Source organism: Acomys minous (assembly GCF_964271855.1).
Source record: "Acomys minous genome assembly, chromosome: 17".
NCBI lineage: Eukaryota > Metazoa > Chordata > Mammalia > Rodentia > Muridae > Acomys > Acomys minous.
This window is the reverse complement of record NC_140500.1, coordinates 11999875-12026674: the sequence shown is the minus strand read 5'-3', so window position 1 is coordinate 12026674 and position 26800 is coordinate 11999875. Positions and strand designations below refer to the sequence as shown.

The window sequence follows — 26800 nt, the reverse complement described above, 5'->3', positions numbered from 1 at the left end:
AGAGCCTAGTTCTGTGAGCCTAAAGAGCAGAGCTGCCTTCGCTGGCCGTGGGGAGCAAGTCTTCATGGGCACCTGCAGGCGTAGGCAGTTCAGATACAGATTTTCTGCTACAGCCATGTTCAGTGAAGCAGTCGCGGCTGTTGTCCATTCCCCGTGTCCACAACCTCGTCCTCTCCCCGTCTTTCAGTTGCTCACCCTGTTGCCCTCTGAGCCTAGTATGTAGCATGCACACTTAACACTGTGAAATTCCAAGAGCAAAGCCAGTCTGTCTTTCATTTTCTCCTGTGAACCGGACACTAAATCCCTGAAATCTGGTCAATAATTTGCCTTTTGATATTTACTTACTTTTTTTTTTTTTAACAGAAGAAGAATGGGGGATTCCCCGAAAAGAATTTATTCTTGTTTCTTTTTATAGAGCTGTTATTAATAGTAGCTCATCAGAGAAGCTATTTCTAAATCTATAGATACTTTTGGGAGTGTAATCACATAATCCATAGTTTGTAGTTCCTCTGTCCTTGGTTGTTTATAACAGAGAGTCTGGGGATAGAAGAACTGGTGCTTTTATTGGCTTTGTTTTTTATACTATGATTCTTCAACACTTCAATAGTATTGGCAAAAATATGTGTGTTTTATTTCTTGTAGGTTATTTTACTGCTGGGTGATTTATTAAGCTCATCTCCGTTTTACCCTTACAAGTTTAATTAATTGCTCTGGCGGATGAAACCATGTTCTTGAGCATTTTGTGACTTTTTTTTGGTATGAAAGGTTGCTGTACAATTTTATATTAAGTGGTTTACAGTACATATAATTATCCTAAGCATTATTTTCAGGACATTCTTGTGCAGTGTTGAACATCTCTCTAGCACTCAAAAATAATTGCTTAGATACGTTTGCTAGCAATTATTTTCTAAACTGCTTTTGAACAGCAAGAAACAAGAAAAACTGGCTTATGACTTTCAGGCAGGAATCGTGGTGTGTAAAGTCGTGGAGTCTTACCCAAATCACAGTTTTATGTGTGCAGGATACACTAGGGTGGCCTTCTACAGTTAGACCTATGATGCTTTTCCAGAAAATGCTATGGACTCCCAGATGCTGTGAAACTGACTATAGAAAAGAAAATGCTCTAGTTGCTGGTGGCAAGATGGGGTGTGTGTGTGTGGGGGGGGTACAGTTTGCAGAAATAGACTCTGTCATCAAGCTGCAGGGAGGGTTCATCACTGGCTAGGGAGTTAAGAGCAGGAAGCTGTGGTGAGCCGTTGTATGGTGAAGAGCCTGTAGACAGCAGTTTTGCACTGCATCTCAAAAAGCTAAAAGAAAAAAACATTCAGTGTTTTTGCCGTAAAGAAATGACAAGTGTCTGAGGAGATAGATATGTCTGCACTGACATAAATATCAAACAAAACATGCATACATTGAAATATCTCATGGTACCCCATTAACTCGTACAGTTTTTGTATTTTTATTTATCAGTTAAAAAAAAATAGATGTAAGAAAGAAACCAAACCCAAACAAAATCACAATGCAGTCTGACTTTCCGCCTCCTGTCTACCCCTGGACCCAAGCTGTTGACGCACACAGGCCTTGCTGGTGAGACTGAGCTCGTGACTGCTGTCATAGCTGCAGTGCCATGCAGCCTCCCCTGCTCCTCAGCCAGAAATGATGGGGCAGAGGGTGGGTTCTGACTTCACTTCTCATCAGCATTGCGGTAGTGGGAGGGACCCCAGGGACAGGCTGGCGACGACTCCCGTGAGGTGTGTGACAATATTGATTAAGTACCCGCGGTGTGATATATCCTGGCCTTCTGGTACACCCCCTTCAAAGTCCTGAAAGCCTCATTATAAGTCAAAACATTTATTATGCGTTTCTTACGTGGCATCACTCTACCAGCCGCTTCTCTGGTGTATGTGTTTTGTTAAATTTTGCATTATTCTGACTAATTTGCAGTCATGGCATTTGAGTTCTATTTTCATTTGTCAGTCATCTTTTATAATAGCCTTCCAAATTATTATTTTTCTGGTACGTGGCAAGAATCGTTCTTTCTTCTCTTCTCTTTAAATGAGGAATTCTCAGTTTTGTAATGTTTGAATTTTTAACAATGAACATATATTACTTGGAAGTGTGTGAGCAGAAAAAAATAATAAGGACTCTAGGGGATAGAGTGATGAGGTATGCAAAGACCGTTGTTTATCACGGCCAAAAACCTGGAACCTTAGGCTTTTAATGATTGAGTAAAATTTTACATCTGTATAATGGAAGATTGTATGGCCATTAAAAACTATATCATATATACATATATACACACACACATATATGTACACACACACACACACACACACACACACACAGAGAGAGAGAGAGAGAGAGAGAGAGAGAGAGAAAGTTGTAGCATAAAGGTAAGCAGGTTATAAAATATGTCCCATAAAAAAATCGTGTTTTAAAAACATTCAGCACCATAGACTAGTTGACAGTCACACAAGCCCCCCATGAGAAAAATACTTAGATTCTAAACAAGCCTTAAAAATTTTCAAATATGTTGTTTTAAGTTTTAGTTTTGAGTAATTTTATTAAACCTATAGAAAATTGCAAAAATAGTGTGCAGAACTGAAGTTTACACGCCACTCAGATTCTTCTGCTGTAAAATTCTGTTATTTATCTTTTTGGATTTTTTGGTTATTTTGCATATGTATGTATGATACATAAACATAGTTTCATAAACTATTTGAAGCTAGTTTATATACCTGTTGACTCGTTACTCTTAACTACTTTTCGGTGCATTCTCAAGAAATGAAGGCAAGATTACAGCACACCAGAGCACTCCGTTGTGTCCCACATTAGGTACACAGGCTCCGCTCAGGTTTCTGAGGTGCCCAGTGACACTGTCAGGTCTACATCAGTCATGGCCTATCTCTTTTTCCTTCTTCATTATGGAACAGCCCCCAGTTTTTTCTTGTGTTTGAAGAGTGCAGCTCTGTTATTAATAATGTACAAGCTATGTTGTAGGGGCCGCAGACACAGCTCAGTCGGTAGAGTGGTTGTCCAGGATGTTCGAAGCCCTAGATTTGATCTCCAGGATCTCGTAAAACATGTTGATGCATCCTGCGCCCAGCACATGGGAGGCGGGGGCCGGAGGCTTGGGAGTTCAAGGTCATCTTCAGCTATATAACAAGTTGGAGTCCAGTCTGGGCTACGTGAGACCTTATTTCAAACATACACATAGACCCCAAGGTCAGACTTGCTCTTCTTTTTTTTCCTATTAGGTTCAAGTTGTGTATTTGGGAATAAATGCTGGAGTTTTCCTCCATTCTTTGACAGTCATAAGATATGAACCTGCCCAGTTCTTGAGGATAAGTTTTGCTGGGCTAGGATGATTTCTGCCAAGTTTCTACATCATAAAAATCAGTGTCTTCTTTTTAATAAGTAGTTATGTTGATAACGAATAAAGATCGTTTCAGACTATGTTAATATCCCTCTCCTAATGCAACTTTTATCCAGCAATTTCTCCACCCAGTGATACTTCTTCAGCTATGTTCCAGTGGTTGTGGCAGAAGGCAGTTCTCTGGTGGGATCATTCCGCCTACACTTCCTGTCCCGCCTGCTTCCCTCCCTTTCTGCCTCCCCATCTTTCCCCCTCCCCTTTTGTAAGAACTCACAGATTTCTTTTGGATTAACTTGGCAGTAATCTTCTACTGTAAGTTTTTAACTCCCTTTTGATCCCTTTGCAGTTTTGAAAATATCTTAATTGACATACATAATAGTACTCTCCAACAATGGTGTTTTTCACAATACACAGGCTTGGGCTTTACTAATATTCACACACAATCCCCGCCGCCCCCCACCCCCATTGGCCACTCCCTACCTCTAGTGTCTCTTCTGCTTTCAGGACACGTGTACAACTGTATAGAGACCCACGTGAGGTTCCCCTCTGCAGTGTTCTCCCCTGCCCCTCTCCCCCCTCCTCCCACAGTCTCCCTTCCACTTTCATGTCATAATATCATTATTATCTTTGATACTCATACTGTCTGACATTTGCTCAGTGGGAGAGACTTCAGACTGCCTCCTGTGCCCTCTCAGGGAGAGACTTCAGACTGCCTCCCGTGCCCTCTCAGGGAGAGACTTCAGACTGCCTCCTGTGCCCTCTCAGGGAGAGACTTCAGACTGCCTCCCGTGCCCTCCCAATGTTTCTGTCATTCTTTAAAACCTCCTTTCTTTGTTAGAAAAGATGATTCAGGGTTGTCTTTGACTTTCTTTAAGGCCTTTACCCTGGAAACAGCTATTTTCCAAGAACCTCAGTTTCCTTTCTTGAAGAAACTAAGATCTGGGTGCCAGACAGATTTACCACTGTTAAGGTGCTGTCGTTGCTGTGAGCACTGAATGTACACATAGACCCAATGTTCATGAGCACACACCTGTAGTTGTATCTGTTTGTCTACCTGCCTATTCCTGTGTGTGTGTATGCATCTATCTGTCTGTCTGTCTATCATCTATCTATCTATCTACCTATCTATCAATCATCTATCTTTATCATCTATTATCTATTATCTATTTGTCTGTCTATCTATCTATCTATCTATCTATCTATCTATCTATCCATCCATCCATGTACCTTAGAGCCATTGAATTCACAGATAATATGTATTATGATCCAGCACCTCAGGTGTTATCCTTACATCCCCCCTCCCATTTTTATGTCTTTCTTTCATGTTACTAAGAAATTTTGTTCCCATGACTGTCAGTATGGCCATCTGCTTGGTCAACGTTCACATGATCATTTCCATTGTATGGAGCATTTTTGAGACTCTTTGAACATCTCTCTGCCCAGTCCTGCTGACTGCATTCAACAAATCCTACCCTACAGTTCTTAGCACTCACTTGTTAAGAGTGCCCATCTCTTTTCATGGCATCTCTGTTCAAAGGTGTCCCAAGCCTGCTATGACATACTTGTTCTCTGCCTGTCTCTGCTCTCAAGGCCTGGAGTAGATTGGAATGCCTCGTCCCTCTGCCATCTCCAGAGATGTGCCACAAGCCAGTTTCTGAGTTGTTCCGAGTCCGCAGCGAGACCCGTGCTCTCAGTTCTAACAGCTTAAGCTTTTAGAGTAAACCAGAGCTTCATCTTCATTTCCCATGTGCCTGTTATTAAAGGTGGACACCAGAGAAACATAATTAGTTGATTACCTTCATAATCATCCGAATAATTACTTCTACCTCTATTCTCAGAACTTGAAAAATGGCTGTGAAATGAAGAAAAATGGAGCTTGGGGGAAGTTCAGTAACTCTGTCAAGTGCCATAACTAATTAACAGACACAGGGCCTGGAAAGTCCTGATATAAACCTGTGGGCACTGCAGAGGGCCACCAGAGGAATTCATAAATTGTGTGCATGTGTGCTGGAGGGTGGGGCGAGGGCGGGGTGTGCATGTATTTGTGTGTGTGTGCATGTGGAGACCAGAGGACATCACTCTTCAGATGCCCCCCACTCTATTTATTGAGACAGAGTCTCTTTCTGGCATGAGCCTGCTTATTTCTCTCGGTGAGGTGGGGAGCAATCCCAGGGACCCTCTATGCCAGTGCAGAGATGGTTGTTGGCACATGCCCCCACGCCTGGCTTGTTTTTTATGGCTTGATTCTTCATGTTTCTGTAGCAAACACTTTATCAGCTGAGCTGTCTGCTTATCCGTCAAAAATATTCTATATGGAAGGACAAGTATTTCATGTTCCTGAATGACCTTTAAACCTTTCATACCCTGGAAAGAGAGCCAGGATTTCAGTGCCCAACTCTAGTGAATAATTTAAAGTAGATGAGAGCCGACCTCTCTATTTAGAGTCTAGGTTTTGATTACTCTATTACCTTGCGAAGTTCTTCTATGGATTTCTGGAAAATGTATTTCATTTGTAGTATGCACTTGTGTGATGTTATGTGTGTGTGTGTGTGTGTGTGTGTGTGTGTGTGTGTGTGTGTGTGTGTTCTGTGCTCTCTACTAGAAGTATTGGAGGAAGTACAATCTTTTATTTTCATGAATATGAGTATTTTGCTTGTGTGTATGTCTGTGTGTCACATGGATGGCTGGTGCTCACGGAGGTCAGAAGAGAGCATCAGATCCTCTGGAACCAGACTAAATGGATGACTGTGAACCACCATGTGGGTGCTGGAACTCGAACCTGGGTCCTCTGCAAGATTGTCCAGTGCTCTTCACCACTGAGCCGTGTCTCCAACCTGAGGAAGTACACTCTTACTCAGAATCTGGTTTTTTTTTTTTTTTTTTTTTTGAGACAGGGTTTCTCTGTGTAGCCTTGGCTGTCCTGGACTCACTTTGTAGACCAGGCTGGCCTCGAACTCACAGTGATCCACCTGCCTCTGCCTCCCAAGTACTGGGACTAAAGGCATGCGCCACCTTGCCCGGCTCTTACTCAGAATCTGAAGACGCCAAGTTCTCTCATCTCTGTCCCACTAGTGATAAGATTTGAGGGTCTCTCCACATTTCACCTTTCATGGCTGAAGTATGGCAGGAAGTGTAGTACAGGGGTCATTCCAAGGATGCACAGGAAAGGCTCAGCATTTTGAAGGGAAGATGCTATGAAAACTAAAGTCTTTTTATTCTTTAATTAATCACACCTCATGGAGAATCATATTGGAAGGAGCATCGCTTTCCTTTATCTGTTATTGGGAACATCTTCCACTCAAATAGCCAAGTAGCAATTACAACAGACACATACGCTCCTCCTGTCTGTCCTTTTCTGGTGAGGAGGGGCATTTATCCATCACTGTCTGCTTGTGGTACTTATTGTACCCAAAGAAAAGTATCTGCTGAATGTGGTAGGAGACTTAGTTTGAGTGTGGCTGGGTTGTATTTCAGCCATCAAATTCTTTCATTTACATACGTCATGGTTTCCCAGTATCTGTCACTAAAGTCAAAGTATAGCACATAAAACTACCTGTGCACTAGCTGTACTTCCTCGGGCTTTCTTTGACTTGGGCTGTGGTGAAGTGGTTGGTTTTTTTCTTGTATGTAACATTTGTAAATTCTCATGATGGTTTCATAAATCTTAGGACAATTCTTACTTTGTGTTAGTCTATAAAGTTATTTTTGCATTTATGGAAGTATATATGAAAAATGTGGAAAGCTATCATTAAAGAATAAATGCCTACAAATCGCCCCAGTCTCCTGCAGACCCGTAGATTACTTTATTGAATCTTCCCAGAGATATGTGAGCAAAGTTAGCCCCTCTAAGTAAATAGGCTAGAGAAATAGGGTAACTCTAACACACTTACACAACTCAAACAGCAGTGCTCTGCTAGCTCTAATGTCTTTTCTGTTGGGGGGGAGGGAAGACAAAAAATATGGGACAGAGCTAGCTATATCTCAGTGGATAAAGGTATGCTGCTTAGCTTGACAACCAAGTTCAATTCCTGGGCCCCACATGATGGGAGAACCAACTCCTGTAGGTTGACTTCTGGCCTCTCACGCACCTGTGCATGGACACCCAATAGATAAAAGCCTAATAAGCAAATAAAATGATATATAGTAAATGTCCCCCACGACTGCTACCTTGCTTTATTTCCAAAGAGGTTATGTTTTATGTTTCTTTGAGGAATTCACATTGAAGCGGGAAAGAGGTAGGGCTCGGGCAGTACAGGGTTCGAGCACGAGGATGAGTTTGAGCTCTAAAACTCACATAATAAATCAGGAATTCACAGTGGTACCCATTTGTATCCCAGCTCTGGACAGACCAGAAGCATGTAGATCCCTGGGATTCGCTGGGCAGCAAGGGCAGCCGATTGGTGGGGCCCTGTTCATAGCTCTCTTTCTTGTTCCCTTGAGTCAAGGTCTCCACAATCCTACACAGAGACCACATACACAAAAAGTAGAATCAAACCAAGCTCTAGCTGTGAATGTCATGAGGCTAGTAAAAGGATGTGAGAAATTGGCATATTGAGAATGAAAGGGCACCAGTGCGTAGGTGGCTCCTGCATATTCCTTCTGTTTGGGTTATGAGTTAAAGAACATACCCTCCGGATGGTGGTCATAAAATACAGCTAGTTTTCCTGGTTTATTTTCTACATGTAAATACATCCTAGTCATTAAAAAAAAATGTTGCTTTTTCTTAAACATGGTCATAATGGTTTAAGAATTTGTTATTCAGATCAAAGTTCAACAAAAGCTGTAGTTAAATATTTTTTTAAAAGATTTTATCCATATAGCAGAGCTTCTGATCATTACAGGGAGTGAGTCAGGCTGTGAAATAGGACTTGATTTTTTTTTTTTTATCAGATATCATAAGATGGAATCTCATTTCACCAAAATGCTAAAGTACTAAACTTTATAGCAATGTTTAAGCTTTTTGGAGATTCACAGCATGCCAGGCAAAGTACAAACTACTACTACTACATACACACACACACACATACACACACACACACACACACACACACACACACACACACACCACCTTTTAATCTTCATAATAACCCAAAGGGCATGCAGGACACTCTAAGGGCAGGACTGAGACTGGGCAGAATATTGCCTGAGGTACATATACCTACACAGTGGTGCGGCTTTGTCTCAGTCTTCAGCACACCTGTCCGGCTGCTTCTTCAGTCTTCAGTACACCTGTCAGGCTGCGGAGCCTGTTGTCACCTGCAGTAGTTCAGCGTAGAACTCTAAGTCATGGGTTAACTTTGGGTGGCGTTCTTCTGTCTTTATTCTAAGCCATCGCATTGATTGCTCTTCGAGAACAATGTTCTCTTTAGATTCACTATCAGGAAAGGCGCCTCCACCCTAGAGTCACCCTCCTGAGTTGAAAGGATGTAAATTGTGACTGCGTGGTGGGGGTTAGGATTTGAGACAGTCCTGTGCAAGTTGTCACGGTGGGCACCCAGGTCCGACAGCTTTTCCCCAAGTCAGGTTAAGTGGACAGGGGAAGGCGGTAAACAGTGGTGTCACCTCGACCTCCTGTGGGGACAATCTGGTGGTTACAAACCTTCATTCCTACCAGGTCCCCTGTGTTATTTGCTTCAGTCTGTCTGTATGTAAAACAGCTTCCCCTAATCATACCCACAAGCCACCTTGGTCCTCATGGTAGGCTTTTCCATTTCCTGAGTGTAGGAAATCAAGTGGACAGTATGGTAGAGAGTAAAAGCTAAAATCCTGCCATCATGGACAGAAGATTCTTAAGTAGTTTTTTCTGAAAAAAAATTGATACACATTAATTTTGTTTACTAACATTTTTGTTTCTTTACTAATATTTCTATTGTTTGGTTTATATATTTGTATATTTTTGTTTCTGCTTGCATTTTGTTTGCTCACTGGCTTTTGTTTACTCTGTAGTTTCTGTTTCCTTGAGCTACCTTCCTCAAGTGTATTTTGTCATATGTATATATGCACATCTCTTTGTCTGTTTTGTCTGTCTGTCCCTGTCTGATGTAGTTACCAGGCTGTCGGCAGGTACTGTTTGGAGCTCTGGAAGGAGCCGGGCGAGATCTAGGGTGAGGGTTGATTGAGAGCCACATCAGTGCACACCTGTCCCAAGGGCTTTCGTCACGTGCATCCAGTGTTCCCTCCTGGGCACACCACTTCCGTGTGGGTGTTTCCTCATGTCCTCTCTTCAGCAGGGGCCACATGTTCTTCCTGCATCATTATTGGCTGTCTCCCAGGAAGGATCTGCTCTGTAGTCTCACAAGAGGACCTGTTACCTCTGAGTAGAAGAATTAATAGAAACATCAGGATTTTTTTTTTCTCTACCTTGGAAAGTGGCATAGTAGCCATATGTATGGAGATAAATTTGGTCTTATGTCCTCCCTCAGGCCACAGTCACATGGAAAAGGTAGAAATTATTTATAATTTGCATGTCCTTATAATGGTATTTAAGAAACTTTATGATTCACTACCCCAGGGCCAGGGCTTAGAAACAGTTTTATGATGGCAAACCAAGGCTTTCCTTGTAGTAGGATGTGATCCGTAGCAGAATGCACTAGGAAATATTAAATTGGAATAATGTTTAGTAAGTGACAAATGTTCTGTTTCCTAAATCTGAAATGGGTTTTCCTGCCTCTAAAAAGTTGCCACGTCCTGTTACCATTTGCCTGCTTTGTAACTGTCTCAATGCTTTTCTTCCACAGCCCTCTATGATGAGATCAGTCAGTTTCGCAAGGCCTGTGGGGAGGCTCATCTTAAAACCATCTTAGCTACGGGAGAACTCGGCTCTTTCACCAACATCTACAAAGCCAGTCTGGTAGCAATGATGGCAGGTAAGCTTTGGGCATTCAGACAGGCTTCCTACCGGATTGATGGTTTTAGGAGGCAGGAGTAAATGAAAGCATTTGGATGTTATTGAAAGTAGTCATCAGGGAAATGCAAATCAAAACAACTCTGAGATTCCATCTTACACCCATCAGAATGGCTAAGATCAAAAATTCAAGTGATACCACATGCTGGTGAGGATGTGGAGAGAGAGGAACTTCTTCATTGCTGGTGGGAATGCAAACTAGTACAGTCACTTTGGAAATCTATCGGGTGCTATCTCAGAAAACTGGGAATAAGGCTTCCTCAAGACCCAGCTATTCCACTCCTTGGAATATACCCAGGAGATGCTCCAGCACACAACAAGAAAATTTGCTCAACTATGTTCATAGCAGCCTTATTCATAATAGCCAGAACATGGAAACAGCCTAAGTGTCCATCAGTAGAAGAATGGATAAAGAAACTGTGGTACATTTACAATATGAAATACTACTTAAAAACAAGGAATTCTTGAAATTTGTGGACAAATGGATTAAACTAGAAATGATCATAATGAGTGAGTTAACCCAGAAGCAGAAAGAGTCAAATGGTATATACTCACTTATATCTGCATATTAGCCTAAGGGGCATGTCCCACAAAGTATTCACTCACCAGGAAAGTGGTTCAGAGGGGAGGACATCCTATTGGGTCTCCAGATAAGAGAAGCATGGGAGAATGGGGAAATAGAAGGATCCAGAGGGTCCTAGGAACCTATAAGAAGAACATTAGGATGGGCAGATCTGGGCCCAGGGGTCTGGTGCAAACTATGGCACCAGCCAAGGACAATACATGCAGTAAACTTCGAACCCCTACCCAGATCTAGCCAATGGATAGGATGCTCTCCACAGTTGAGTGGAGATTGGGGTCTGACTTTCACACGAACTCTGGTGCCCCATATTTTACCACGTCCCCTGGATGGGGAAGCCTGGTGGCACTCAGAGGAAGGATAGCAGGCTACCAAGAAGAGACGTGATACCCTATGAGCATATACAGGGGAGGAGGCCCCCCTCAGTCACAGTCATAGGGGAGGGGAGTAAGGGAAAATGGGAGGGAGGGAGGAGTGGGAGGATACAAGTGATGGGATAACAATTGAGATATAATATGAATAAATTAATAAAACATATTAAAAAATACTAATCCCTATGGGTGGCAGACAGACTCTCTTTCTCTTTCTTTCTTTCTTTCTTTCTTTCTTTCTTTCTTTCTTTCTTTCTTTCTTCATTCATTTATTCCCCCCCCCCCAACTTTATTTCGAGGAGAGCTGAGATGGTTTGTGAATATATATACACAATGTGATATGGTCAGAGACTTTGGGCTTCCAGCTTTTTGTTTGTGGAATTTCTTTGCTGCATTATCCTTATGTAGCAGTAGATGGCGCTCTTGTTAGCAAATTGCCTTTGTATGCTCTGATCATTCATCAAGGTGCGCTGGACAGGATTTCTCTGTGAGTTTAATGTTGATTTTTTTTTTCTCAGATCTGTCTGTGTGCATTCTGAGGTGGCCTCTGCCTTTGTTCCTTCTAACTTAAATAAGAATTGGTGTGGTGTTTTCTAAACTTTGAGACAGGTTGACTCTGCTTTGCACGCACGGTGGATGTATCCGCCTGTGTTGGAATTTCGCTGTACTCTTTCTCACTTCCACTACCCCAGGCATTCTTCAGGCTCCCCTCTTTCCTGAAGCGTCTCTCCACTTTGCAGAGACTCTGCTGTCCTGGGCAGACCTTCCTGAGAGGGTTACCTCAGCCCAGTTTTCTCTCACTACTGTTGGTCCCTTCCAGCCTTCTCACCTGTGTGCAGTTGCGTGGTCTTTTCAGTGGTGCTTGGATTTTAGCTTTACTTCTTTAGAATCTTGTAGTTGGTTGCTTTCCTCTTCCAAATGGAGTGGTACTTCCCTGGTTCTCTGTCTGTGTCTTCTGGCGTCTCACTTTCCGTTCACCCCCTAGAAACAGGCATGTAATGTGACTTGAAACTTCCTGAAAGTGGTGCATTTGGCTCCTTTGCATCTTTTACATGCTGAGGCCCCTGCCTGGAAGGCTGTCTGTCAAAATGATTGTCCTCAGCATGTGTGGCTCAGCACCACTTCCGTCTCTACCACTTGATTCATCTGCTCCCACATGAGCCCCATTTTCTGTTGACTAAGTCTCCATAAGCTGACCCTCACTGCCCTGGGAGCAGGAGCTGGGCTTTGAGGTGCCCTACTTTACGCCCTACACTGGGATGAAGATGCCTGGTGCAGGCCATCCATTGTGGTCACCCTTCAGATGCTCATACTCTCGTGTGCCTTTTAAATGCTCTGCCAGGCCTAGTAGATAGCCAAGCATGCCAGCGCCACCTGTGGTCAACCCTTGAGGGTGCTCTGGTGTCAGCATGAATATGAGGTGTTGGGGTCACAGTTGAGCTGCCCCTGAGATGTCACCTTCACAAAGGAAGGTCAACCCGCCCACCCTCTGCACCTGTTGCTCACAGAGGGACAGGGCGTTAGGCCACCTCCATCTATACTCTACCCCAGAGAAAACTGGCGGGAAAACAGCTCCCGCCACCCGCTTTCTGTCCAGTTTGCCCTCTGTGTGTTTTTCTGCGTCATTTCATCACCTAACTAGTCTGTAGCTGTGGGCTACGTCAATGGGGTCACTTTCAGTCCATTCTTATTATGTAACTATTGTTTTGGTTAGTGTAGAAAATGAGGGGCTTCATGATAAACGTTTCAGGCACATGTTACCATTGGATTCTGTTCTTATTGGCTTCTCTATTACTCGCTTGTCCTTCCTACCCCACCATCTGTCTCCGCCTTCCCTCCTAACAGTTAGCTTCCCACTGCCTGTTTAATGTCTGTGTGTGTGTGTGTGTGTGTGTGTGTGTGTGTGTGTGTGTGGTGTATGCGAGAATTACTGTCTATCTTATTAACTTCCTTGTCTTTTAGACATCTTCACTTCTCACACATTAATAATTCCTCTTCTACTTTTCTAGTACAAGTGTATAACTCCACATAGGAAAGAGCGCAAGTGGCTGAATATACTCACGTGCTGGTTTTTCTCTTTTTGTTGTTGTTGTTTAGCATCAAAAAAAAAAAAATGGCTCCATTCTTTGGTCATTGTGAGTAAATGTTAACATGCTGGTGTCTCCACTTGTTTTGACTTAGATTTCTTTGGGTGTGTACCCAGGAGTGAGAGAACTGGGCTGCACAGTAGTCCTCTTTGCAGTTTTCTGAGACTCGCCTTTCTGGTTTGCATTGGGGCACACTAAGTTTTCTGTTGTTTGTGTGTACTTACTTCTGGAGTTTGAATCTGGGTTCAAACCGGGCACATGCCGGACAGGTGCCCTACCAGTGAGCTCTGTATCCGCATTGTTGACGCACTGGTTTCAGTACCCTTAATCTTCATGTCAGTCCTGGAGCCAATGTAGAGACTTGGAACTCACTGGTTTTCTGAAGGTTGCAAGGCAAAGCTCATGCACACCTGGAATCAGTGTTTGAACCTGATTTCCTGACTTTCCGCTTGCAGTGCAGGTGTTTTTAAGATGTTGTACTTGCTCTCATGAAGGACACAGTCTTTGGGCGTATTGTATTTGTAAGCATCTAGCCCATTTCCTGATATACCCTGCTGTTATATATAAACAAGCTGAATTATTTTCAAGCATTTTTAAAATGCACTTTTAAAATATTTTTGTGGTAGTTTTATATAACACACAAAATAATCCCAGATAAACTAAAAAAAAAAAAAAAAATCAACCTTGAGGTAAATTTACATTCACTGAAGTGTGGGTGTTAAGTGTATAGTGTGAGAGGTTTAGACAGTGTTTTCACCTGCACCTAAACTGCTGCAATCAAGAAGTAGAGCTTTGCCGTTATCCAGGTGGATTCTTAGTGACTCTCTCACTGGCCTAGTGCTGTGAAGAGTCACCACGACCAGGGTAATTTGTTAAGGGAAGCATTGAATTGGGGCTTGCTTACATTTCAGGGCATGAGTCCATGACCATCAGGGTTGGGAGTGTGGTGGCAGCCAGGCAGGCGTGGAGCTGGAACAGTACCTAGAGCTTAAATTTTATTTTATTGATTCTTCACTTTACATCTTAGTCATAGCCCCCTCTCTCCTCTCTTCCTGGCCTCACCCTCCCTTCCTGTTTCCCCTCTCCCCTCTCCCCTAGTCCTCAGAGAAGGGGAGCCCTCCTACCAACCACCCCAGAATGTCAAGTCATGTCAGGACTGAGCACATCATCTTCTGTGCTCTGGTGAGGCAGCCCCACCATGGGGAAGAGATCAAAAAGCAGGCAACAGAGTCCATGTCAGAGTCAGCCCCTAGTCCCCTTACTGCGGGACCCATATGAGGACAAAGCTGCCCATTGGCTACATCTGTATAGGGGGCCTAAGTCCGGTCCATGTATGGTCCTTGATTGGAGCCTCAGTCTCCACAGGCAACCCCCCCTGCCCTTGTTAGTTGCCTCTGTTGGTCTTCTTGTGGAACTCCTGTCCTCTCTGAGTCCTTTTGTCCTTGCCCCCACTCTTCCACAAGACTCCTTGCATCCTTTATGTTTGGCTATTAGAGGACAGCTATGCTAGGCTCCTGCCTGTAAGCAGTGCAGGGGATTGTTAATAGTTTCAGGGGTTGGCTGTCTCCCATGGGGTGGGTCTCAGGTTGGGCCAGGCCTTGGTTAAACATTTCCTCAATCTCTGCTTTATTTTGTCCCTGTGCTTCTTGTAGGCGGGGTAAGTTTTTGTAGGTGGGTTGGTGTTCTCCTCCTTCCACTAGGAGAGAAAGACACACATGGTATGTACTCACTTGTAAGTGGGTTTTAGCCATGTAGCACAGGATAAACATACTACAATTCACAGACCTGAAGAAGATAAGTAACAAGGAGGCCCAAGGGAGGATGCTTAAATCTACTCAGAAGTAGAAATAGAAGAGACAGCGGAAGTGGTGAAAGGGAGGGAACAGGGAAAGAGAGGGAACAGGGAAAGAGGTGAGGATTGCTTTTAGTCCTGGGGAAGTGAAGGTGGGAGGACAGAGGGCTTGCAAGGGGCGGATACAAGGGTGACTCCTAGTAGCAAGGGTCATTGAGACTGAGGAGGACACCTTCTAACTAGACAGGACTCCTGGTGAGAGTGTACATTTTATCTGTAAGCAGAGAGGGAGAGCTCACGACTGGGCCCGGCTTGTGAAACCTCACCCCCCACCTCCCTTAGTCACACACCTCCCCTGACAAGGCCACGCCTCCCACTCCTTCCTAACTAGTAGATCAGCTAGGATCAAGCACTCAGCTCTATGAGCCTGTGGCGACTTCCCTATTCAAAGTCACTTCCATGCTTTTCACTTGCTTCCCCAGCTACACAGGCTTTCACCTGATTTTATTAACACCTGTTGGCTCCGTCACTTTAGAACACCCTCCCAGTATTAATGACTGTGAGACAGTAACTTTTCTTACAGCTGCGTCATTGCCACATGTATATGCTGAGCGGACAAAATTATGGTTGTAAAGTTGTTTATGAACTCTTCCTAGTCTGACGTCTGTAGGATCTGTTGTAACACAGCTCATTCTTCATCCTGATGACCGTTTTTTGTGCTTTTCACCATTTTTCTTCTCTTCTGATTGAGTCTTACAGGGATTTTGCCAATTTTATTAAGTAGTCTTTTCAAAGACCTAACTTTTGACCCTGTTTTGTTTTTGCTCCTTCTTAGTTAAAGTGTTTTCTGGTTTCCTTTCTAAGTTTGCTTGGCATTTAGAATGTTATTGAAAGTGTCATTTAGTTTGAGATCCTTAGTGTCTAGTGTTTAGTGCTTTTCTGGTAACTGAACTTGGGTCCTCTGTAAGAGCAGTGTATGTGCTTAACCACTATGCCATATCTCCAGCCTCCAGAACCATTATGTCAAATATATTTTCTGCCCCATGCTATCTGTTATTCCTTCTAGAACCCTAAGTGTGCAAGTCTAAGACTGCTTGATATTGTCTCATAGGCTTCTTAAGCCTAACTGCTTAATTTTAATTTTCTTCACCACCACCACCACCACCACCACCACCACCACCACCACCACCACCATTTCATTGCCAATATCAATCACCACTGTTCTCCAAATAGGAAACTAGGAATTATGAAGCGATTAACATGGTTATTTATTCAGGTCTCTTATCCTTTATTTTGTTTTAAACCTACCCAGTAAAATTTATGCTAGTGTACATATTTTTTCCCCAGAGAGGGTTTCTCTGTGTATCCTTGGCTGTCCTAGCCTCGAACACACAGCAGTTTGATTGCCTCTGCCTCCTGAGTGCTGGGATTAAAGGCATGCTCCACCATGCCCGGCACCAGTGTACTTTTTTGGGTTTGAAATTTTTGTTTGTTTGTTTGTTTGTCTTTGCTTGTTTGTTTGAGATTATCAATTCATTACAATATTGCACTCTTCTACTGAGCCCTTGTCTTTAAACTCATTGAAACCATGTTTTCCTGTATATCCTAGAACATATTTGCAACAACTGATTTAAAGAGCCTGTCTGCTAACTTGGGTGTCTGAGTTATCTCAGGCTCTGTGTTTTCAGCTACCAATTTCCCAATTCCCAAACACATTTGATGCCACTCTCTAGTTATTCATAACTGGTGAGTCCATCAGCATTCTGATATGTCTGGAATCTTCTAAAAACATTTTCTCCAATTCTTTAAAATTTAAATTATTACAACTCTCATTTACATTCACCATAATTTTATAGTTTTGATAGCCATTGAAATTACTGAAAAAACAGTTCTTCTAAAGAAAGAGTAGAGAAACCAAACAGCGTTAGTGTGGCGTTGTTCATCACTAAATGAAACCTTAGCTAACTGAGGCATTTGTGTGTTGGGTCAGAGCTACGATGTAAGTGCCACCTCCAACTTTTGGCCTGAGAGTGAACCTGCTAGCTACTTAGTGCTAAGAGGCAGGCTCTTCAGGAGTTCTCACATCTGGCCTTATGTGTAGATCAGTGCCATCTCCACAGGCGTGCACTAGTCTGCTGTGTGTTGGCCTCACTCTTGTCTGTCTCCTGTGTGCTTGTGTGCTTTTCTGCCGATGAAGCAGCGCAGAGCTCCTCACCAAGGCCACATTCTGCGTCGCATCCAGACCCATGAGCCAAGTTAACCTGTGTTTAATATGTGCTATATGCAGTATCCCGTGATAACCTCAGAGAGCAGACCGAGAACCAACTAAACAATCCGTGTCCTACTTTTATGTGAGTCTCATTTAGCATTCTTTCAGAATAGTCCCAGTGAGGGAGCACACACAGCCAGAGGAAGATCTGGGCTCTTGTTCTTTCCCCGCATGAGTTGACTAACCTTGTGCGCTTAAATTAATGTGATTATCAAACAATTGAATTAAGGTATGAGAATACATCGTAAACTCTGAGTCAGTATCCTTGCAAGTCATTGAAATCTCAGCACGCATTCTATACTGCCCGATTAGGAAGAAAGGAGACACAGTTGACTCTTTCCGCTAGGTTGTTGCAGGCATTATTCAGAGTACCACTTTCCGAAAGCCTTGACTGTGGCTCCCGGAGAGATGTGATGTTCAGTTATGAGTCTCTGTACACATCCCAGAGCTTACAGGACTGGCCAAAACATTTGGATATGAACTTGTTAGAAGAGAGAGTTATAAAAGAGACCTATCTGGTTAAGAATCACCATTAGTTACAATCCAGTTCGTTTTTGATACAGGCTCTGTCTGTCCTTACATACTCGTCTCTTAAACTTCTGTACCCAAGAAGCAATAGCAGCCACACGAGCTCTTCAGAGGTGTAGCCAAATGAAATATCGAATAGCTGTAGATTATCAGGCAGCTTTGGCTCAGCTGGGGCACCTGACAGCGAAGTGAAAATGATTTTTTTAAAAAGCAGATTGTTCACACCTGCGCCAGAGGTTCTGCAACCCCAGGATTCACCAGGGCCAGTGCAAGGCTTGCCGATGAGGATGCAGGGTTGTCCTGGAGAGGGCCACTTGCATGGGCCTTTGATTGAATTAGCAGAAATCTGGTTAGGGAATCACGAGTAAAGGAGGAGTTAGGGAGGAGTGCGCAACCTGAGCTGAATAGAGTGAGGGGTGGGGAAGAGCCGCATTCTCTTTTCATCAGGCAGTCCACAAGCGATGGCGGGCCAGGAAGCGATGTACGCTTGCTCACTGCGAAGCGCTTTTAGCCCAGCAGCTGCACACTTTTAAGAATGCGAGGATGTAAACTGCTTTATCTCTGGGAATGTAAGGCTGTCCGCACACGGGCAACAGCTAACAAGCTCTCCTCCAGGTTATTCTAGACCTTATCTTGAGGAATAATACCAGGCGTGATAAATAAGTGTGGAGTGGCGACGCACCAAAGATGCAATCGGAATGTCATCGGGTTTGAACTGCTGATGCGGATCTGTGCAGAAAGCATTCGCAAAAAATATGGGACTGCAAGAGAGTGCACCTTGAAGGAATGTAGAATGAGTTTTGAGCTTGGCCAGAATTTTGTAAGGTAGAGGGAGTGAAAATGGGGGGGGGGGGGGAAGGCAGGAGCTAGGGATTAGATGACTTGAAATTCCACCTAATAAGATCAGAGTAATGCAAGCACAGTGAGGTGAGGCAGACATCAGGAAAATAATATAAGTGAGATCATTAAATGATAAAAGAAAGGGGGAAGCTGTGGGAAACTCACTTGGACCACAAGAAGCCGAAACATCAAAACTGTGCCGTGATTAATGGCAAATTAATAACTAAAGCTGAAATATAATTCAAATGGTAAGCGACACCAGAAGATTGTCACCAGTCACACTGAGTCCCCTGTCACACATTGCAAGTCTTCCTTGCTCAAGGAGTATTGATCCAGATGGCGCGTTCTGATCCCCGTGGTGTGCAAGCCTGGTGTTTTCTCCTCCTCTCTTTTAAAAATAGGATCTTATTTTTCCTAAGTAAAAGTGTTTAACTTAAAAAAAGATGAGCTATTCACGAAAATCTACTACTGGAGAGAGCATAAGACTATAGAGGTGTTGGATTAGAAGATCATCTGTGAGAGCCTTCCAGCTTGGGGCTCAAGGAGGACACTGAGGTGAGATGCATTAGAACAGTTATCAGTGGTGCGGACAGACGGACAGCAGTGTCGCAGGGGCTCCCAGGACGGTGCGCGCCCACATGGCAAGAGTTGGTGTTCCTTCTTTGAAGGCTCTGTGTAGATCACGTGATGGACGGGTAGTTCATAGTGCAGGTTGTGCAGGGATGGGAATCTAAAAAATAGTTACTTTACTTCTGGGCTCTAAATGACTGTAGCTTTGACAATGGTCACAGTTCAGTTACAATGGAGTGGCTTTACAAGGTGGCATGGCCCTGCTTACAGCCTGGAGCTGTGGCCCAGAGTTTTGAGGCACTGCGTCGTCGTGTGTCATGGAAGTTTGTGAAGGTGGGGGAGAGTGTGGAGAACTTTTTGCTTTGTTTTTGTTTTTTGCTTTTTTCAATCAAAGGGGCTGCTGTGCGACTCAGGGTAAATACAGGGAGAGATGCGCAGAAGCACTGAAGGCCTGTGTGGGGGTCAGGGCTTTTAAAGTGTAACTTTATTTACACTTACATAAACTAGGCCCAGAAGTTAAACCATTTGCAAGATGAAAACGAAGTGCCTTCCTATCTGGGGGGAAATTTGAATGCAGGCCCCCAAACAGACATTTCAGTATGGTTGCCCCACCCACTCTGCACCCCAACAACAGACATGTCAGCATATTCACCCCATCAATGCTTCCTGCCCTTTTGCTGAGTGTAAAATACAAGCTCCAGGAAGAAAATAAAGGTCACGGTGGCTTCCCTTGCCTGGTGGGTACCCTTTCCAACCGAAGCCTCTGCAGCCACAAGGCATGTTCTCTGTGTGCCTGAGTCTTCCATCGGCTTCAGGCAGACAGGGTACACCTTACTCAGGATGGTTTCATCCGCTGATTACAAATGCCATCATCCACTGGGCGTGGTGGCGCACGCCTTTAATCCCAGCGCCTGGGAGGCAGAGGCAGGCTGATGACTGTGAGTTCGAGGCCAGCCTGTTCTACAAAGTGAGTTCAGGACAGCTAAGCCTACACAGAGAAACCCTGTCTCAACAAACAAACAAACAAAAAACCCCCCAAAAGCCACAAAAAACAAATGATATTACCTCATTTCCAAAGAAGTTCACTCCCTTAGGAATCTGAGGTTGTAACTTTGACATCTTTTGTTTGGAGTAATTCAACCCACAGCAAAAGAAATAGGATTTCTTGCTTCTGAGGAAAACATGTGGAGGCAAACTAACAAAACTTGAATTCAGGGACAAAAGATTGATTTCACCCCCTTTAAGCAATATATGTTGTGTGGAATGGGGAAATCTAGTAAACATTAAATATTTTTATCTGCAAAAAGCATTTGGTAAGATTCTCAATGGGAGATTAATGGCTAAAATAAAGAATGAGGCATTAGGAGATAAATTTGCTTATGAGCAAGCAGCAGAGACTTACGGGGAAAGGAAATACCTTCCAGATTGGAAAGGAGTGACATACAGCCCAAGCCAGGAATCAGTTTTGGGACCTGTGGGCTTTTCACTTTATTTTTATTGGACTTTGTAATAAAAATACAGGTCCTCAAACAGTCCAAGACAGAGTGAGTAATACTACGAGCATCAGTAATCAAAAGTTATTCTCCATCATAAACTAAATGACTGGAAATAAATACTGACACGAGACTGTACCACGTGCCGTAATATTATAACGTGGAGCCAGAGACTCTCCTGTGTTCTCTTTTCTTCTGCATGGATGAATATTTCTTTATTTGATTTGAAAAATATTTGAGAGTTTCTAGGTTTACTTCATAAGAACAAATAAATGAAGAAAGGTGTATTTTTTTTTTTAATGTGGGAAGCTATGTTAACCGAGGGAAAAACTGGCTGACACAAGCCAAAGGTTACATTGCCATTTCTAGAATAAATAAAAGAGAGACCCTCTGTGTTAAATTACAAGCTATTCAGTAAAGAGACTTAGGTAGTGAGGGGGCATTCTGGAAATCAACAGCTTAATTCTGTGGCCCTGGCCCTAATGGAACTAGATACAAAAAAGTCATTGTTCGATTGATTGAAAACTGCAAATGAGAAGGAGGGAGCTACAGCACGGAACTGCCTTTCTTTCTAAATTTTAGCACGGCTTTTAAAAGTCTACAAACTTCGGTGATCTCCTATGTAATTTTTGTCTTCCCAGGAGCTAGTTAGGCAAGTGGGAAATGGGTTCTTCAAGTTGGAATTGAGCCTGCAACATTTGTGTGTGTGTGTATGTGTGTGTGTGTGTGTGTGTGTGTGTGTCTGTGTGTGTGTGTGTAAGTCACTAAAAAGATCTTTACTTCTTCATAGATCTCCCCGTTATTTGACAGTCAAAGAGACTAAATGAATGTTGTAAGTTAACTATGGCGACCTGGGGATGTGCCTCAGTGGTGGAGGGCCTGTCTGTCATGGACAAGGCTTTGGGTTCGATCCCAAGCAAAAAGTAAAGAAGTAATAGATAACTTCTGTTGAAATGCTTGGAAAGCTGTTGGGATTGTAAACTATGGGAAACATAAGGGATGGAGAGGCGGCTTAGCTCTTCAGAGCACTTGTTTCTATTGCCAGCGTCCATGCACAGGGCAGTTCACAACCGCCTGTAATTGCACTTCCAGGGGATGCGATGCTGTTTCCTGACCTCCAAGGCCACCAGATTCATAGACATGTATAGACCCACGCACACAAAATAAAATTAAATCTTTGAAATGGAAAAAAAAATTTGCAAAAATGATGTTTTATTTATCTTGTTCGTTTGAAAATAGTTCATTAGCCCCGAACCTTTCATTCTATAGTGAGAAACCCTGAAATAGAAAACCGGAAGGAACTAAAATATATAAACCGATGTAGAAGGTAAAGTCACTATGGACAGGCCACATTCTAGACCATGGCTCTTTAGCAAGACTTTGTATGAGGGTTTCCTGAAGGGCTTCATAATTAAGCTGTTGATAAATCCAACTGCCAGAGATTCAGGTGTCCCCTGGTCCTGGGTGGACATGGTGGTGGGGTGGTTAGTACTTTTTCAGAAGTAGATATAAAACGACCCCAAGTGCTTCTGTGGAGCAGGCAGGACCTTGAATCTCTGATGTAGAATCCAAAGAAGACAGGATGGGGGGTGTGGGGGTGGGGGGGGGGTCTTTCTTCAGATCTCTGCAGTTTAAAAGCCATTTAAAGAAAGCCTCAGGTGTGGATGGGACCCTTGGTCCATCACAGAACAAATCTGTTGTGCCCCACAAGCTCTTTTGTGAGTTGTCAGTCTGCTTGGAGCCTGTGCGGTCAACTGTTCTCAAGACCAGTCAAGGGCTGGGCCATTATCAACCATTCCGTTGAGCAGTGTAGACTCTAAATAGCACAGGTGATACTGGCTTTTGCCTTGTTGCTGTTGTTTGTGAGGGGTGTGATTTTGTATTTCTGGTCTTTCACAGTCACTTGTTGTCCTTCAGTACCGTGAAAACAGCCCATTGTTTCTCCTCCCATATTGTGCATGCTAGTGAGATGCAGGGTGTGAGTGGGACTTGCCCCGTTCTGAGTCCTGTGGACTGAGAAGGAGGCTTATAAGAGAGAAGAGCTAGTAAAATAAGTGGCCTAGCAGCTGGCATGTAAAAAGCTACCCCATCTCTTAGTTCTGTATAGTGGTTAAAAATAGAATGCTTGGTTTGCTCTGTGGGGATAAAGGGGCCACAGGGCGAAGTTTCCATGCACCTCTTCCAGCTGACCCATTTTGGGTGTGTCAAAAGAACTCTGTGGGGCTCCTCTGGATAAAGTTGAAGTCTGGTATCTCCAGATGCCATTTTTGAGCTCACTCTATGATGGTGGACTCCCTTTTTCTCAGAGGGGTCCTCGGTCCTCCTGATCTTGTAAGCCTAGATCTTGTAAGGAGTGTCTCATAACCCCGAGGGAAGATTATAAGCCTCACTCTTTTCTTATAAGGAACTTGTTCAGCAAGCACAGGGAATTCCTGAAAGTACCCCACCCTATGCTGAGCAGATCCTAGCCTCCAGCAAATGACCTTTAATTATACTTAGAAGACATGCTCTCACACATAGGATAATTAAGTACTGTTCTCTCCTTCTTGTGATAGGACCCCATGCTACTGCATGTAAATGAAGTACTAAACCACTGTGTATAGATTAAGTATCCTGGCACCCCTAGCCCCAGCGAATCAGACACATTCGCCCTCAAACCCCACCCTACTGCCCAAGGTTTATAAATAGAGATTGGCTGACTGGTGTTGTTTGCCATTCCTCCACCATGACCATCTGAAGGTGAGGTGGGGAAGGGACAGGACCACCGCTGCGGTGGCAGAGCTGCCTTGGCAGCCACTCCACTACCGCTAGCTCAGTGCTGACACCCAGTGAAGCACAGCACTGCCTGCCCGCTGATTTTAGACCTCCACCTGCTTCCTCTGCCATGCTTAGCACAGCAGCTCACACAAGAAGCTGTTACAGTTTAGGTATTATCATGGGCTTATTGACCTCCAGAGTCTCCACAGCCTTCTGATACCAGCAATCTCATTCTAAAAGAGCTAAACTGTAACACCCCATGAAAAGCTCATTTCTCCCTTCCTCCCTCCTCTGTAAGACCAAGAACCTGGCCTAGGGCCCAGGCCGTGGGACTCACCCTGAGTGCTCTAAGCTGCCCCTAAGTTAGAAACAGGGCCTTGGGACCTTTGATCTCAAGGTCCGCCCGTTCATTTGGAAGCAAACAGCACCAGGCAGACCCTCAGGACTTGGAATCCAGGCCACTTGCCAGATGCTGAACAAGAACAAAGTTACAAAACGGTTTGCCTCTTACGAGTGTTATTGGGGACAGGTGTGAAGGAAGGCCTTTTGGGTAGAAAGCTGCTGGATCTATGTTGCAGAGATGTAGGGAGGTGGCATGTCCCAGAGGCACAGTTGCGGTTTATGTGGGGGAAGAGGTGGAGTTGTAGCCGGAAGGTGGGAGGCCAGCTAGCCAGTGTCTTAGAGTTTAGAGCTGTGTGAGGAATGCAGGCTTCCTCAGATTGGGGATCTGGAAAGCTTTTAGTCTGAGGAATGAGCAATGGACTAAGTGAGTCATCCCCCTCATCGATTTAATCCTTCAGGTATCAGGGTTTGTGGGATGTTTCCCGTGTGCCGAGCATCTAGAACAAAGAAACAATCCCCTAACTCAAGGATCTTCGTAATGGTGGGGGACAGTGATTGCATTGTCATCTTGGCAGCATGCTTGCTTCTCCTCATTGGAGAAGTAGAGCTTTGAGGAAACCGAGGTGACATTATGGCTGACTAGGAGATGAAGCCAAGAAAGCCCTGTACCTGTAGAGCAGGAGTGACTGTGGGCATTGTCCTGGTTTTGTTTCCGAGGGTGTGATAAAATACCCTGACAATAAACAACTGAGGGAAGAAGGGTTTATTCAACTTACAATTCCAGGATGCAGTCCATCACAGTCAAGAGTAGAGTCCGTGTGTCATCTCCTGCCTAGGAACTGTGCTGCCCACAGTGGTGCTCACATCACTTAACAATCATGACAGCCACCCCAGGAACATACCCACAGGCCAACCTGATCTATACAGTCCCTTAACATCCTCTTCCCAGGTTATGTCAAATTGACAGTTGAAAACTAACCATCACGGACATGTTAGAAGCAAAAGCAGTAGTAACTGGGCAGCCATATGCTGTGTAGAGGAGCAGAGAGAAGGTAACGGAGTGATTTTGTTGGGACATGTGATGTGGGAGAAACCAGCTTGTTTGCATTCTAAGGACCAGGTGTCTGATTCCTGTGTAAGATCGTCCACCTCCCACTCTGGTTGTGTTTATTACAGAACGTGGCATAGACTGACCATCTTTTTACTTTTCTGTTTCTGTAATAAGAGAATATATATATATATCCAGGAGGGTAAATAGGAAGCCGTTTTTCTATCTAGAACACATTAACAAGATTGGGCATGTAAATCCAAGCGAGGGCCTGATGTAGCGCTGCGTTAGTTAGTGAGGGCGAGGGAGAGGCAGATCACGCGTTTGCTTCAATTCTCAGGATGATGCTTTCTCACTGGTGAGCTAGAATGAGCGCACTCGCTTGCTTTTTGTGAAAAATTTATCACCAACTGGGGTATCGGAAGGTAAGTTCCCTGTGCTTAGAAACTGCTAAATTGGGCAGGGACGACTGGGGAGGCTCCAAATAGTCAAAGGATCGGGAGGGGATGTAGATGATGCTGCACCGGAGCGGCGAAGCTGTTGGTAGAATGTTCACTGTCATCACACTGGTATGATATTAGCATCCTAGTGAATAATTAAAATATGCCTGTTTATTTTTTAATAAAAAGGAAAAGCATGCAAGTTACCTCTGTGTTTGCAGCGACACCCATCACTACATCCATCGTGTGCCGAGGCGTCTTCTTAGCTTGTACATCAGATGACTAGAAAATGTTCTGCATTCTTATTCTGCAGTATTCAATATTATAATGCCTTTTCAAGCCATAAAATAAAAATCTTTAAAACTGCTCTCAGGTATTTCCAGTACAGCTGGCATTTCCTAAATTGAAAGGTTATTAAGTATATTTTTTCTGCTGAAGTTATTTTTGAAGTTCATTTCTCATTTCATGTTCTTGCCAACACTGTACACCCAGCATAGCTATTGCTTATCCTATTTCTGCCTTGATTTTTAAACTCCAGACTCCCATGGTGTGATCCAGTTCCTCTCTATAATCAAATATACTTTACCTCTAACGTTTGTTTGGTCCTTCAAGGCTAGAATGAAAAAGTTCTGACTTTTTATTGTTGTTGTTTGTTTTGTTTTTATTGTTTGTTTATTTAATCCAAGACAAAGAAAAGAGCAGTTCACACAGAGGCCAGAAAGCAATTTGTACTGACTGACACAGAGCCAGACAGAAATATGGGATGTGGAAGCCACATAGTTTGATCCTCTAAAGGGTGCTAGGACCCTGCCTGGGGCGCTCAGGGCATACAGGACCCCAGGATCCCAGCAATTCCCGAATGAACTAAGCCTTCCCTGGGGACCGGTGAAGATGGGATGGATAGCATCAGAGAAAGAGCTGGCTGAGGTGGGCGAGGCAGTGAGCTGACAGGGTCTTAAAGACCAAATGTCCTATTTCCTGTCACGAGCATGCCATGGGAAAAGTGTTTGCTTTGGGTGATGTAGCCTAGCTTGACCTTGAATTCGCCTCCGTCTCCCAGACGCTGAGATTATAAAGCTCACAATGCCCCAAACCCAGCCTCACAGGAGACAGTGGTGCAGTGAGCTGCCGGGACATTCCTGTGTCCCAGGTAAACTCCTGTTTGCCGAAAGCTCGCCGGGCCTGGGAGGCCTGAGCACGGTACTGTAGGAGTAAAACCTGTATTCTGGCCTGCCTGGCATTCATTGCCATCCTCAATCTGGAGAAATACGTTTTCACTTCAGCCAGCCGTGCATTTATGAACTTCGGAATACAATCCATTTTTCGGTCGGAGAATTGTATCATGAAACTGTTCAACTTAATAATTAAAGATAGAAAATTGCACTTGGTTTATCTGTGCTGCC

General features: G+C 43.9%; 1 protein-coding gene across 1 annotated transcript in view; it reads left to right on the top strand.

Moving 5' to 3' along the window:
* Nucleotides 1-26800, top strand: part of DERA (deoxyribose-phosphate aldolase) — an 85177-nt gene that overhangs the window by 32900 nt on the left and 25477 nt on the right. Inside the window, exon 6 of the mRNA XM_084766053.1 lies at nucleotides 10114-10242. Coding sequence (XP_084622179.1) covers nucleotides 10114-10242 — 129 coding nt within the window. The remainder of the gene's footprint in view (nucleotides 1-10113; nucleotides 10243-26800) is intronic.